At 36.1% G+C, this 14,502-nt stretch overlaps 1 protein-coding gene across 3 annotated transcripts in view; it reads left to right on the top strand.

The window, feature by feature from the left end:
- TAF4B (TATA-box binding protein associated factor 4b) overlaps positions 1-14,502 on the top strand; it is a 165,369-nt gene that overhangs the window by 115,499 nt on the left and 35,368 nt on the right. For all 3 annotated transcript variants that reach the window (XM_037982427.2, XM_037982426.2, XM_007974399.3), the window contains one exon: positions 9,928-10,032. In XM_037982427.2, the coding sequence (XP_037838355.2) occupies positions 9,928-10,032 (105 nt within the window). The remainder of the gene's footprint in view (positions 1-9,927; positions 10,033-14,502) is intronic.

Genomic DNA, 14,502 nt, shown 5'->3' with positions numbered 1-14,502 from the left:
GAGACTTCAACATTCCATTCTTAGCATTGGACAGATCATGTAGACAGAAAATCAACGAAGAAACATTGGATTTAAACTGTACCATAGACCAACTGGACTTAGCAGGCATTTATGGAACATTTCACCCAACAGCTGCAGAATACATATTCTTTCCAGAAGTACATGGAATATTCTCCAGTATTGACCATATGTTAGGACACAAAATAAGCCTCAAACATTTTAAAATGTCAAAATCATATCCTAAGTATCTTAACCTGACCACTATGGACTAAAAGTAGAAATAAGAGGAATATTCAAAACTGTACAATTAAGCAACAGTCTCCTGGACAACCAATGAGTGAAGGGAGAAATTTCCAGGCCTTACTAACCATCAGGTAATTCATATTGGAGAGAAACCTTATGAATGGAATGAATGTAACAAGGTCTCTAGTTATGTCATATATTTGAAAGGCATCTGAGAAGTCATACTGGAGGGAAGCCTTACAGATGTAATAACTGTGGAAAAGTCTTTACTGAGTGTGCAAGCCATACTAAACATCATGTAATCCATCTGGAGATAAACCTTACAAATGTGGCTGTGGGAAATTTTGTCTACTGTATTCATACCTCACTAGATATTAGTCCATCCATACTGGAGAGACACCTTGCAAATGTAGTAAGTGTGTCAGTGCCTTTAGTGAGCATTCAAGCATTACTAAATATCAGGTAATCCGTAGGGGAGAGAAACCATACAAATATAATGAAAGTGATAAGTCCTTGTCTTGGCAACCAAACTTCAGCAGACATCAGATAATCCATAATGAAGAGAAACCTTACAACTGCAATGAATGTGGCAAGATCTTCAGTCGAAATTTACACCATGCACAACATCAGAGAACTTACACTTGAGAGAAAGCTTCCAAATGTAATGAGTGTGGCAAATCCTTAATCATTTGTTTAAGCATTAATCTACCTCAGAGCAGCCATACTAAAGAGAAACCCCGTAACTGTAATATATGTGGCAGTGGCTTCTTCCAGGCCTCAAAACTCTAGGCACCTATATATATGTCTTTGAGTTAACCAAATAAACAATGTGCATGCTAAGACCTTGAACCAAGGATCAAAACTGTTCAATAACAAAGGATTTTTACAGGTTTGTAACATGATTATATTGCATGATGCTGAAGTTTGGGGTACAATTGATCCCAGCTCCCACGTAGTGAGAACAGTACCCAGTAGTTAGTTTTTCAACACTTTTTCCTCTGTTCCTTCTTTCCCATTCCAAAAGTCCCCAGTGTCTATTGTTGCCATCTCAAAGGATTCTTATTGACTACCAATGCAATAAATGCATACAGCTCTTTGTTTAAAAAAAAAAAAAAAATCAATAGTGTTCCTTACACAATTAACTAGCTGAAAAAACAAAATCAAGAAGGCAATCCCTGCCAAACAAACAAACAAAACCACCTGGAAATAATTTAACCTAGGAGATGAAAGAACTCTGCAAGGAAAATTATAAAACACTAATGAAAGAAACTGAAGAAGATACAAGCAAATGTACAAACATCTCATGCTCATGGATCAGAAGAATTAATACTGATTTTTTCTTTTTCTTTTTCTTTTTTTTTTTTTTTTTTGAGACGAGTCTCGCTTTGTCATCAGGCTGGAGTGCAGTGGCGTGATCTTGGCTCACTGCAGGCTCCGTCTCCCAGGTTCACGCCATTCTCCTGTCTCAGCCTCTCGAGTAGCTGGGACTACAGGCATCATGCCCGGCTAATTTTTTGTATTTTTAGTAGAGATAGGGTTTCACTGTGTTAGCCAGGCTGGTCTTGATCTCCTGACCTTGTGATCCACCCGCCTTGGCCTCCCAAAGTGCTGGGATTACAGGCGTGAGTCACTGTGCCCGGCCAAATTAATATTGTTAAAACGACCGTACTACCCAAGGCAATCAACAGATTCAATGCAGTCTCTATCAAAATACCAAAGACATTCTTCACAGAAATAGGAAAAATAAATTTGAAAATTCATATGGAACTGCAAAAGACCTCAAATAGCCAAAGCCATCATGAGCAAAAAGAACAAAGCTGGAGGCATGACACTACCAGACTTCAAAATATACTACAAAACTGTAGCCACCAAAATAGCATGTGACTGGCATAAAAACAAAAACATAAACATAGACCAATGAAACAGAACAGGGAATCCAAAAGTTAATCAAGGTGTCTACAGCCAACATATTTTTGACAAAGGTGCCAGGAACATACGCTGGGGAAAGCATGTTCTCCTCAAAAATATGGTGCTGGGAAAACAGATATCCATATGCAGAAGAGTAAATGTAGACTTCCGCCTCTTACCCTATTAAAAAAATCAAGTCAAAATGGTTCAAAGATCTAAGTGTAAAACCTGAAACTATAAAGCTACTAGAAGAAAACAGAGGAAATGCTTCAGGACATATTTTATGTCAGGAAAATATTTTATGAATAAGACCTCAAAAGTGCATGTAACAAAAGCAAAAATGGATTATGTTAAATGAAAAACTTTTGCATAGCAAAGGAAACAATCCACAGAGTAAAAAAAAAAGACTACAGAATGGGGAGAAATATTTACAAACTATTCATCTGATAGTGGATTAATATCCAGAATATACAAATAACTCAAGCATCTCAACAGCAAAAAAATCAGTCTTATTAACAGATTACCAAATGAGCCAGGTGCAATGGATTATGCCTGTACTCTCAACACTTCGGAAGGAAGAGGTAGGAGGATCACTTGGAGCCAGGAGTTTGAGATCAGCCTGGGCAACCTAGTGAGACCCCATCTCTACAGAAAATTTAAAACTGAACGTTAGCCATGTATGGTGGCATAGGCCTGTAGTCCTAGCTACTTGGAAGGCGTAAGTAGTGTGATCACTTGAGCCTAGGAGGTTGAGGCTGCTGTGAGCCATGATCATGGTACTACATTCTATCCTGGGTAATAGAGTGAGACCCTGTCTCTAGAAAAAAAAAAAATTAAACAAATGAGCAAATGATCAGAATAGACATTTCTCAGAAGAAGACATGCAAACAGCCAACAGGCATAGGAAGAAATGTTCTATGCCACTAATCATCAGAGAAATGAAAATTAAAACCACAACTAGATATCATTCGACCCCAGTGAAGATGGCTATTACCAAAAAGACAAAAAATGAGAAATGTTATCGAGGATCCAGGGAAAAGGGAATTCTGTGAGAATGTAAACTAGTATAGCCACTGTAGAGAATGGCATGGAGGTTCCTCTTAAAACTACAAATAGAACTACCGTATGATCCAGCAATCCCAGTACTGAGAAAGGAAAAGAAATCAGTATGTCACAGAGACATCTGTACTCCCATGTTCATTTCAGCACTATACGTATTAATAATTGCCAATATATAGAATCAACCCAGGTGCTCAACACCAGATGAATGGATAAAGAAAATGTGCCATATATACACAGTAGAATACTATTCAGCTATAAAAAAGAATGATATCTTGTCATTTATGACAACATGGATGGAACCTGGAGGACATATGTTAAGTATTCCAGGAAAAATTAAACACTGTATGTTTTCGCTGATATGTGAAAACTAAAACAAAGTTGGTCTCATAGAAGTAAAAAGGAGAACAGAGAATAGTAGAGGATGGAAAAGGTCTGGGGGAAAAGGGGATAAGGAAAGATTTGTTAAAGGCTACAAAATTACAGCTAGATAGGAGAAATAAGTTCTACAGCACTGTAGGATGACTATAGTTAATAATACATAGTTTCAGGTAGCTACAAGAAGGCTAATAAATGTTCTTAACATAAAAATATAAATATTTGAGATGACGGATATACTAATTACCCTCATCTGATCACTGTATATTTATTGCAATATCACTAAGTACCCATAAATATGTACAATTATGTGTCAGACTTAGTAAAAATTAAATTAATATTCAGTAATCAGCTATAGTTTTAAACACCAGCAACAAACAGAAAATAAGATATTAAAGGATCATAAATCTAACATATGCAAATAAAAGTTTAATGAAATATATATGATTGATGTAGAAAATGGTGATTGGTGAAATTCATTAAGGATAAATTGAGATTCACCATATGCATGGATTAGAAAAATTAACACCAGAGATTTTCAATGTATGTACATGTAATATATAAGACAACTACAGCAAAATATGGAGGATAAAGAGCCATATATATGGCCAAGGCTTTTATATTCCACTTGAAGTGGTAAAATATTGATGCTGAGCAGACTGAAAATTTAAATATGTATATTGTAATCCCTAGAGCCACCACTAAAATTGATATAAAAGACTTAGAGTTAATATAATATACAGTAGATAAATTAAAATGTTAAAAAGTTTGAAATAATTCCAAATAGAAAAAGGGAAACAGAGAAATGAAAAACAGAGGGAACATACAGAAAACAAAATGATAGACCTAAATCTAATCATTAATTGTTACATGAAGTGTAAATGATTCAGATATACCAATTAAAAGATAGAGACTCTCAGGATGGATTAAAAATCTGTAATGGAACTTTAAGCAACTCAAATCACAGGTAATGATATAGGTAAGCTAAAGTAACCAGATGGGAGAAAATGCTTACATTAGAAAAGAAGAAAGACCTCAAATCAATAATTTAAACTTCCTTGAGAAACTGGAATAGGAAGAGCAATATAGACCCAAACCAAGCAGAAGGAAGCACATATCTTTGAGTACTCATCAATGACTTTAGAAAAAAGTTCCCAAAAACTGCTTCTTTGATCAACAATATCGACAACTTTTCGTAAGACTGAGAAAGGAAAAAACAAAGAAGAGAAATCTCTAATATTGCTCTGTTGCCCAGACTGTAATGCAGTGGTGAGATGTCAGGTCACTGCAACTCCCATCCTCCAGAGTTGAGATCCCATAAGCCCAGGAGGTAAAGGTTGCAGTAAGATGAGATCGCATCACTGCACTCCAGCCTAGACAATAGAGTGAGACCCTGGCCCCCCGCCACACCCCCCTTCGCAAAAGCAAATATAGCATATAACTTTGCAGAAGTTTGGCAACTTAGATAGATTAAATGACCAATACCTCGAAAAGCACAAACTATCAAAACTTAGCCAAGATGATATGGTTCTGTAATCTTTTTTTTTTTTTAGTTCTGTAATTATTAAACAAATTGAATTTGTAATTAAAACCTTCTAAGAGAGATACCGGCACAGATTTTTAGTAAATTCTACCAAACATTTACAGAAGAATTAATACCACTTCTACACAGCCTCTTCCAGAAAATGGAAGAGACAGAAACACTTCCAGTTCATTTTATGAGGTCGTTGTTGCCCTAACAGTTAAACCCACGAAGATGTTACAAAACAAGAAAACTGCAAGCTAATATCTCTTATGAACATAGATATAAACATCCCAAACAAAATGTTAGCAAATCAAATCTAGTTTAGATTTGATATAAAAGGAATGTATTGATATTTGACATATAAAAGAATAATATACCATGACTATGTATATTATATTCCAGAAATGAAAAGCTGCTTTAATATTTGAAAATCAGTCAATATAATCTATCATATTAATAGTCTAAGAAACACCATGTGATCCTATCAATTAATTTAGAAATATGTTTGATAAAATTTAAAATCCATTAATGACTGAAAACTCTCAGGAATCTAAGAATAGAAGAGACTTCCTTGGCTGGACATGATGGCTCATGCCTGTAATCCCGGCACTTTGGGAGGCCAAGGCCGGTGGATAGCTTGAGACCAGGAGTTCAAGACCAGCCTGGGCAACATAGCGAGATTCCTGTCTCTATTAAAGTAAGAAATTTTAAAAAGGAAGAGGTTTCCTCAGGCTGATAAAGGATAGCTTTAAAAACCCTGCTAATATTGTTCTTAATGGTGACTGAATGCTTTCTTCCAGTGATTAGGAAAAAGGCAAAGATACTTGCTTTTACCACTACTATTCAGCATTATAGTTTAAGTCCTTATCAGTACAACGAGGCAAGAAAGACAAATAGATTGGAGACATGGAAATAAAGTAGATTGTCCTTTAATTCTTTTAAGTGTGTTTTCCATAGAGCAAAAGTTTTAAATTTTGATGCAGTCCAATTTGCCAATTTTTTCTCTTACAGATATGCATTGGGTGTCGTGTTCAAGGACTCTTTGCTGGACCCCAAGTCATGTTCTCCTATGGTTTTTTCCTAAACATTTTTATAATTTTTTAAGTTATTTTTTGTATAAGGTGTGAGGTTTGGATCCAGACTGATTTTTAAAAAATTTTTTGCACGTGAATATTCAATTGTTCCAACAACATTTGTTGTTTGTTTGAGATAGAGTCTGACTCTGTTGCCCAAGTTGGAGTGCACTGGCACGATCTTGTCTGACTGCAGCCTCCGCTTCTTGGGTTCAGGCAATTCTCCTGCCTCAGCCTCCTGAGTAGCTGGGATTACAGGCGTGCCCACCATGCCCAGCTACTTTTTGTATTTTTAGTAGAGACAGGGTTTTACCATGTTGGCCAGGCTGGTGTTGAACTCCTGACCTCAAGTGATCCACCCACCATGAACTCTCAAAATATTGGGATTACAGGCATGAGCCGCAGCGCCCAGCCCCACAACTTTTGTGTAAAAGACTATGCCAGACACTAAAGTGGTAGGAATAGACTTTAATTAGCTCTTCCATAGAGGCTAGAAGATGGGGCCTTATCGTCAGATGTTGGATGGAACAAATAGTAAATTCTTCTGGCAATCTTGAGTTTTTTCAGTTAGGCTCTTTAAGGAAATTAAGGCCATCCTACAATGGTGGCCTTGAGCTTTTAGAAACTGTGTTAATGTTTTTTAGGCCAAGGTTCAGGCCTAGTTGAAAAGAGGATTCAGAAGTTTGGTCAAGGAGAGAGTTTTTGTCATTTCTCAACTGCATTCCTTTCCCACCTGGCCAAAAATCAATTGGCCGTATTTATATGCATCTTATTTGTGGATTCTCTGTTTTGTTCTGTTAACCTATTTGTCTGTCCCTTTGCCAGTATTACATTATTTTGATTACTGTAGCCTTACAGGAAGTCTTAAAATTGCGTGGTGTTATTCTTCCAATTTTGTCCTTCTCAAAAAAATGGTTTTCGCTATTCTAGTTTTTCTTTCCATATAAACTTTAGAATCAACTTATCTATATCCACAACAAAACTTTATTAGAATTGTGTTAAGTCTGTGGATAAATTTGGAGAGAACTGAAATATTTGTTGAGTCTTACAAGCCTGGACACTGCATGTCTCTCTATTTATTTATTTGTTTATTTATTTATTTATTTATTATTTCTTTCATAGGCATTTCGTGATTTATAGCATAGAAATACCTGTATGTGTTAGATTTCTATCTCAGTATTTCATTTGGGTGAGAGCAATTATAAATGACATTTAAAAATTTTAAGTTTCCAATTGTACCTTAATGGTGTTTAGAACTTACTTATTGCATGTGTCAACCTTGCATCTTGTAATATTGCTAAACTCACTTATCAGTCTTAGGAGGATTTTTTTTATATATAGATAACTTGGGGTTTTCTGGATACATAATCATATCATTTGCAATCCTGTTTCCACAGGCAAGCCTCTAACTCAATGGCTATTTTTATTGAACTGAGGTTACTTATTGTAGTCTTTATTCTCGATAAATGCCAGTTTTGCATTAATGCTCAGAACTTCCTCCTTTTCTGGTTAAAAGTGCCTGGTTTTACTCTTTTGTGCTTGCCAAGATACACTGGTTTTGAGAAAGCTTGTTATAAATACAGGGCCAATGAAAACTATGGTCAGTTTCCATTTTTGTTAGATTTTTGCAAAATTTTCTGAAATTTTGTGTGAGAGACTTCAGAAAACCAAAGTATAATTTGCAGAATGGGAGAAAATGTTACACTACACATAGGGCAATTTGAAGACAGTGGCCAGTTTAAAAATCTTTTATTTGGTGTGGCTATCTTGCAAATGCCATTTCTCTACAGGGAAGGACTTTAAAATATAGCTTGTTTGATTTGTACTGCAGGGTACATTAATTAAAATCGTTATTTTGTCACCTAGAAGTTCTGAATTGTGGCGGCATTAGACTCTAAAACTGTATTTTTTAGTAAAAAGGCCAGCAGCAACAAAAGATATTTTAGAACTTATGAAAACGCTTTTCTAACAGTTTATTTATAAGTAAACACAGAGTTTAAAAGAATTTCTGTCCTGTAATTTGTGGAGCAAGTGGAAAATGGTTCTTAGTTCATTTTCTTTTATTAATTGTTGTCTTAGTTCATTCGGGCTGCTATAAGGAAATATCCTAGACTGGGTAGCTTATAAACAACAGAATTTTGTTTCTCACGTTCTAGAGGCTAGGAAGTCCAAGATCAAGGTGCCAGCAGATTCGGTATCTGGTTAGAGCCTACTTTTACTTCACTATGTTCTCACCTGGTAGAAGAGGCGAGGGGTTTCTCTTAAGTCTCTTTTACAAGGATACTAAGTCTCCACCCTCATAATTTAATCACCTTCCAGAGGCACCATCTCTTAATACCAGTCACCTGGGTGTTAGGATTTCAACATTAGAAGTTTGGAGGGATACAGACGTTCAGAACGTAGCAATTATTTTCTGTTTTACTAAAGATTCAGTTACCTTTTCAGTTATTCATTCTTTCCCCTAATATTAAAATAATCTGAAGTAATCTTAAAGTGGAATTTATATACTTGCTATCTCCTTAAGACTGACCATTTCACCACAGACTACTTTTTGTTTTCAACCTGCTCTATTTTAAACACGTGCTAAAAAATTTTGGTTAGTACTCTTTTGAAAGAATATTCTCAATATATGTATAGGGTTTCTCAACAGGTTACTTTCAGTTGACTGTATTGATCTTGTTTGAATATGTGATTGTGAATCGGCCCCAGATTCTTTCCTCTTTTCCCTCCATAGTATTAATAATAACATTTTGATGGGAACTGAACATTATTCCTCTCTTCTGAAAAAGTTTAGGGATTTATCTAGTGGTGTTCTATTTTGATTTTCTCACCTTGGTGTTTTTTGTTTTGTTTTGTTTTGTTTTTAAATAGAATACCTAATTTGACACTCAGTTGCCTCAATGAAATAATGCAGTTTCTGCCTTTTAATAGGACATCTTTCATGCACACCCCTGTATAGTTTTGCCCACATACGAAAACATTATACCCTATAGAGTTGGGCATTCTTGATTAAGTACGACGAAAGGTGTACAACAAAACAGTACTAAATCACTTTAGAATTTTGCCATGAAGATTATAGAGTAAATTGAAGACTTTTATTTGCAAATGGGAAAGTGTGATGTACTAGAGGTTTTTAATGAGAGCATTTTGCTCCACGTGCTGTTTCCACCACTTACTACTTGTGTGGTGCCTTTTATGAAGTTGCGCTAACCTCTTAGAGCTTTACTGTCTCCATTAATAAAAATAGGATGATGTATAATTTTTATATTATAGTAATCACCTTTCAATATGATTGTGAGAGTTAAGAAGGTGCCTTGTAAATTATATAGCATAGTAGAACTATGTGCTATAATGTACAAAAGCTGTCTTTATTTTAAAGTAAATTTAGTCTGAAATGGTTGACATAGTTTGACCAATCTCTCTCTAACTTGCTGTTCAACTTACTCTTCAGGCATTTCTCATCTGTGGTTATACTGGGAGAAATTAAGCTTTAGATACCTTTCTTCTTTTCTGTACTTCTCCTTTACCTGAGGTCTGCCTCTGCCATATAGAAATTAAGAACTAAAGAGTTTGTTGGATTGAAAGAATCAGAAAATGTGCCCTTGGCTGTTATGGGAATCTAATGTTTATTTTGTATTGTAACTTTATTTGGTGAATGCAGAAATAGGCTTAGTAATCAGTTTCTTTTTCCCTCTGAGCATGAATGTGTATAAACATTGATTTTTTTTTTCTGTCTTCTAGTTACAGCAATTGGAACTTGCACAGATACAGCATAGAGATGCTAATCTCACAGCTCTTGCAGCTATTGGACCAAGGAAGAAGAGACCACTAGAATCTGGAATTGAGGTATTGAAATAATGTTCATTATTTTATTTTTAATGTCAAGAAAGCAAGCCAAAAAGAAGCAAAGACTTAAAAATAGTTTACCCTGTTATGCACGTTGTTGCTGCCAGACACTTCTTAAAATTCATCTTTTCCAATTTTATAAAATCTTAATTTTTGCCAGGTTTTAAAGATGTGTATAACCTTGAACTTGTTACTTATTTCATACTACTTGTTACTTATTTCATACTTTTTCTTCCCCCATCTCCAGTCATATCGAGTCTTCCAGTATTTAAATTTTTTTTGTTTCTGTACATTGTTTATAGTGTTTTTATGCAATCCTGTTCCCTCTGTCTAAATCTGGCTAATCTTGTAAGACTGAATCTGCCCTCTTATGTCTTCCATAAACCCTGACTCCTCATTCCCATACCAGCTTCTCTTTTTCTGAGTACATGTGTTTGCATGGCATTAATTGTTTCCTTGTATGAACATTTTCTGTTCTGTTAGATTATAAACTTTTTGAGCAAGGACTATAATATTAGTCTTTTGTATTCCCCATAGAATAGGCACATGTATACTCAATAAATAACCTTAATTATTTGGTTAACACCAAGAAAGGATCTTACTTATATCTTCAGAGTAATTATTTAAGATAATATTAGGGCTGGGCGTGGTGGCTGACGCCTGTAATCCCAGCACTTTGGGAGGCCAAGGCGGACGAATCATGAGGTCAGAAGATCGAGACCATCCTGGCTAACGCGGTGAATCCCCGTCTCTACTAAAAACATAAAAAATTAGCCGGGCGCGGTGGTGGGCGCCTGTAGTCCCAGCTACTCAGGAGGCTGAGGCAGGAGAATGGCGTGAGGCAGGATTGCAGGTGTGAGCCGCCTCACCTGGACAGGAACATCAATATATGCTTAATCTTGTTTCATTTTATTTGCACCAACTTTCTTACATTAAAATTTTCATCCCGTGGATTATTTTAATGTCATCCCCACACTCAACATTTTTTAATACATAAATATTATTTGTTGCTCATGATTTTTGTTAACTATTTAAAAATTACCCTCTAAGTTGAATTAGTTTTTATATTCATTAATGTGCCTATCTCACCACACTCCCATTAACACTGGGAACTATCTTTGCCATCTCATGACTGAAAATGCAAGTTTTTATAGAGTGTTAAGTTATGAGTAAGTTGAGCAACTTTTCATGTATAAATAGGCATTTTCAATTTTTCTTTTTCCCATGGAGTTATATTTTTCAATCCATTAAGGAAACAGAACAACTCATTTTCCCTAGCCCCATTTTCTTTTTTTTCTATTTATTTATTTATTCACTTTATTTTTATTTTTTATTATACTTTATGTTCTAGGGTACATGTGCACAATGTGCAGGTTTGTTACATATGTATACATGTGCCATGTTGGTGTGCTGCACCCATTAACTTGTCATTTACATTAGGTATCTCTCCTAATGCTATCCCCCCACCTCCCCCCACCCCACAACAGGCCCTGGTGTGTGATGTTCCCCTTCCTGTGTCCAAGTGATCTCATTGTTCAATTCCCACCTATGAGAGAGAACATGTGGTGTTTGGTTTTCTGTTCTTGCGATAGTTCGCTGAGAATGATGGTTTCCAGCTGCATCCATGTCCCTACAAAGGACATGAACTCATCCTTTTTTATGGCTGCATAGTATTCCGTGGTGTGTATATGCCACATTTTCTTAATCTAGTCTGTCATTGTTGGACATGTGAGTTGGTTCCAAGTCTTTGCTGTTATGAATAGTGCTGCAATAAACATACATGTGCATGTGTCTTTTTAGCAACATGATTTATAATCCTTTGAGTATATACCCAGTAGTGGGATGACTGGGTCACATGGTATTTCTAGTTCTAGATCCTTGAGGAATCACCACACTGTCTTCCACAATGGTTGAACTAGTTTACAGTCCCATCAACAGTGTAAAAATGTTCCTATTTCTCCACATCCTCTCCAGCACCTGTTGTTTCCTGACTTTTTAATGATCACCATTCTAACTGGTGTGAGATGGTATCTCATTTTGGTTCTGATTAGCATTTCTCTGATGGCTAGTGATAATGAGCATTTTTCCATGTGTCTGTTGGCTGCATAAATGTCTTCTTTTGAGAAGTGTTCATATCCTTTGCCCAGTTTTTGATGGGGTTGTTTGTTTTTTTCTTGTAAATTTGTTTGAGTTCTTTGTAGGTTCTGTATATTAACCCTTTGTCAGATGAGTAGATTGCAAAAATTTTCTCCCATTCTGTAGGTTGCCTGTTCACTCTGATGGTAGTTTCTTCTGCTGCGCAGAGCTATTTAGTTTAATTAGATCCCATTTGTCAAATTTGGCTTTTGTTGCTATTGCTTTTGGTGTTTTAGACATGAAGTCCTTGCCCATGCCTGTGTCCTGAATGGTATTGCCTAGGTTTTCTTCTAGGGTTTTTATGGTTTTAGGTCTAACATTTAAGTCTCTAATCCATCTTGAATTAATTTTTGTATAAGGAGTAAGGAAGGGATCCAGTTTCAGCTTTCTACTTACGGCTAGCCAGTTTTCCCAGCACCGTTTATTACATAGAGAACCCTTTCCCCATTTCTTGTTTTTGTCAGGTTTGTCACAGATCAGATGGTTGTAGATGTGTGGTATTATTTCTGAGGGCTCTGTTCTGTTCCATTGGTCTGTATCTCTGTTTTGGTACCAGTACCATGCTGTTTTGGTTACTGTAGCTTGTAGTATAGTTTGAAGTCAGATAGCATGATGCCTCCAGCTTTGTTCTTTTGACTTAGATTATTGTCTTGGCATTGCGGGCTCTTTTTTGGTTCTATATGACCTTTAAAGTCGTTTTTTCCAATTATGTGAAGAAAGTCATTGGTAGCTTAATGGGGATGGCATTGAATCTATAAATTACCTTGGGCAGTATGGCCATTTTCACGATATTGATTCTTCCTATCCATGAGCATGGAATGTTCTTCCATTTTGCCCTCTTTTATTTCATTGAGCAGTGGTTTGTAGTTCTCCTTGAAAGAGGTCCTTCACATCCCTTGTAAGTTGGATTCCTAGATATGTTATTCTCTTTGAAGCAGTTGTGAATGGGAGTTCATTTACGATTTGGCTCTCTGTTTGTCAGTTATTGATGTATAAGAATGCTTGTGATTTTTGCACATTGATTTTGTATCCTGAGACTTTGCTGAAGTTGCTTATCAGCTTAAGGAGATTTTGGTACCTAGCCCCATTTTCTTTCAGTTTGTCTGGACTTCATTCATCTAAAAGTTTTTATTTTTCCTTTAAAGAATGTCACAGTCTTTCATTTTTAATTTTTGTCTTTTGGGTTTATATTCTATTTAGAAGGCCCTTTCTTAATTAGAATTATGTGCTACTACTTTTATCATTTCACTTTTTTTTTTTTTTTTTTTGAGACGGAGTCTCACTCTGTTGCCCAGGCTGGAGTGCAGTGGTGCGATCTCGGCTCACTGCAAGCTCCACTTCCTGGGTTCACGCCATTCTCCTGCCTCAGCCTCCCAAGTAGCTGGGACTACAGGTGCCCACCACCACGCCTGGCTAATTTTTTTTTTTTTTTGTATTTTTAGTAAGCATAAATCTTTGATTCATAATGAACTCGAGTAAGAGTTGATGTGTGGATTTAGCTTTAGTCCCTCAGTCCTCTCTCATTTTCCCTTAGGCTAGCTAATTGTCCCAACACCATTTACTCAATAATTCTTTCCCTGCTAATTTGAAATGCTACCTTTATCACACACAATTGTATATCAAAAATACAAGTTCTCATATGTATTTGGGTCTGTTTCTGTACACTCTGAGCCAGAGTTATCTAATAGAACTTTGTATGATTTTGAAAATGTTTGTGTCTGCAGTGTCCTGAGTAGCCAGATATGGCTGTTGAAATCTTGAAATGTGGCTAGTAAGACTAGAATAAATTTTTAATTTTTTAGTTTAATAAAAATTTTAATAGTCATATGCTGCTAGTGGCCACTATATTGGGCAGCACTGCAGGACTGCCCAATATAGTAGCCCCGTATAGTTCTGTTTATGACTATTTATATATAAGTATCAAACATTTTCTTAACCATCTTATTTTTATGTGTATAATTAAGTAGTGTTAAACACATTCACATTGTTGAAAAGACCTCCAAAACCTTTTCATCTTGTAAAACTAAAATTCTGTACCCGGTAAACAATTCCCCGTTTCTCTGCCAGCCTCTGGTAGCCACCATTCTACTTTCTGTTTCTATGAGTTTGATTACTTAAGTACCTCAGATTAATTTTAATTTTTTTTTTTTTTTGGTAGAGACAAGGGTCTCACTATGTTGCCCAGGCTGGCCTTGAACTCCTGGCCTCAAGCAGTCCTCCCACTTCTGTCTCCCAAAGTGCTGGGATTATAGGCATGAGCCATACTGTTGGCCTCAAATCTTAATGTAATATGTTTAAAAGTATGGAAGAACTGGCCGGGCATGATGGCTCACA

This window comes from Chlorocebus sabaeus, chromosome 18 (genome assembly GCF_047675955.1).
Source record: "Chlorocebus sabaeus isolate Y175 chromosome 18, mChlSab1.0.hap1, whole genome shotgun sequence".
In the NCBI taxonomy this organism is placed as follows: domain Eukaryota; kingdom Metazoa; phylum Chordata; class Mammalia; order Primates; family Cercopithecidae; genus Chlorocebus; species Chlorocebus sabaeus.
The sequence above is the reverse complement of the archived record's forward strand: the minus strand, read 5'-3'. Positions and strand labels throughout refer to the sequence as shown.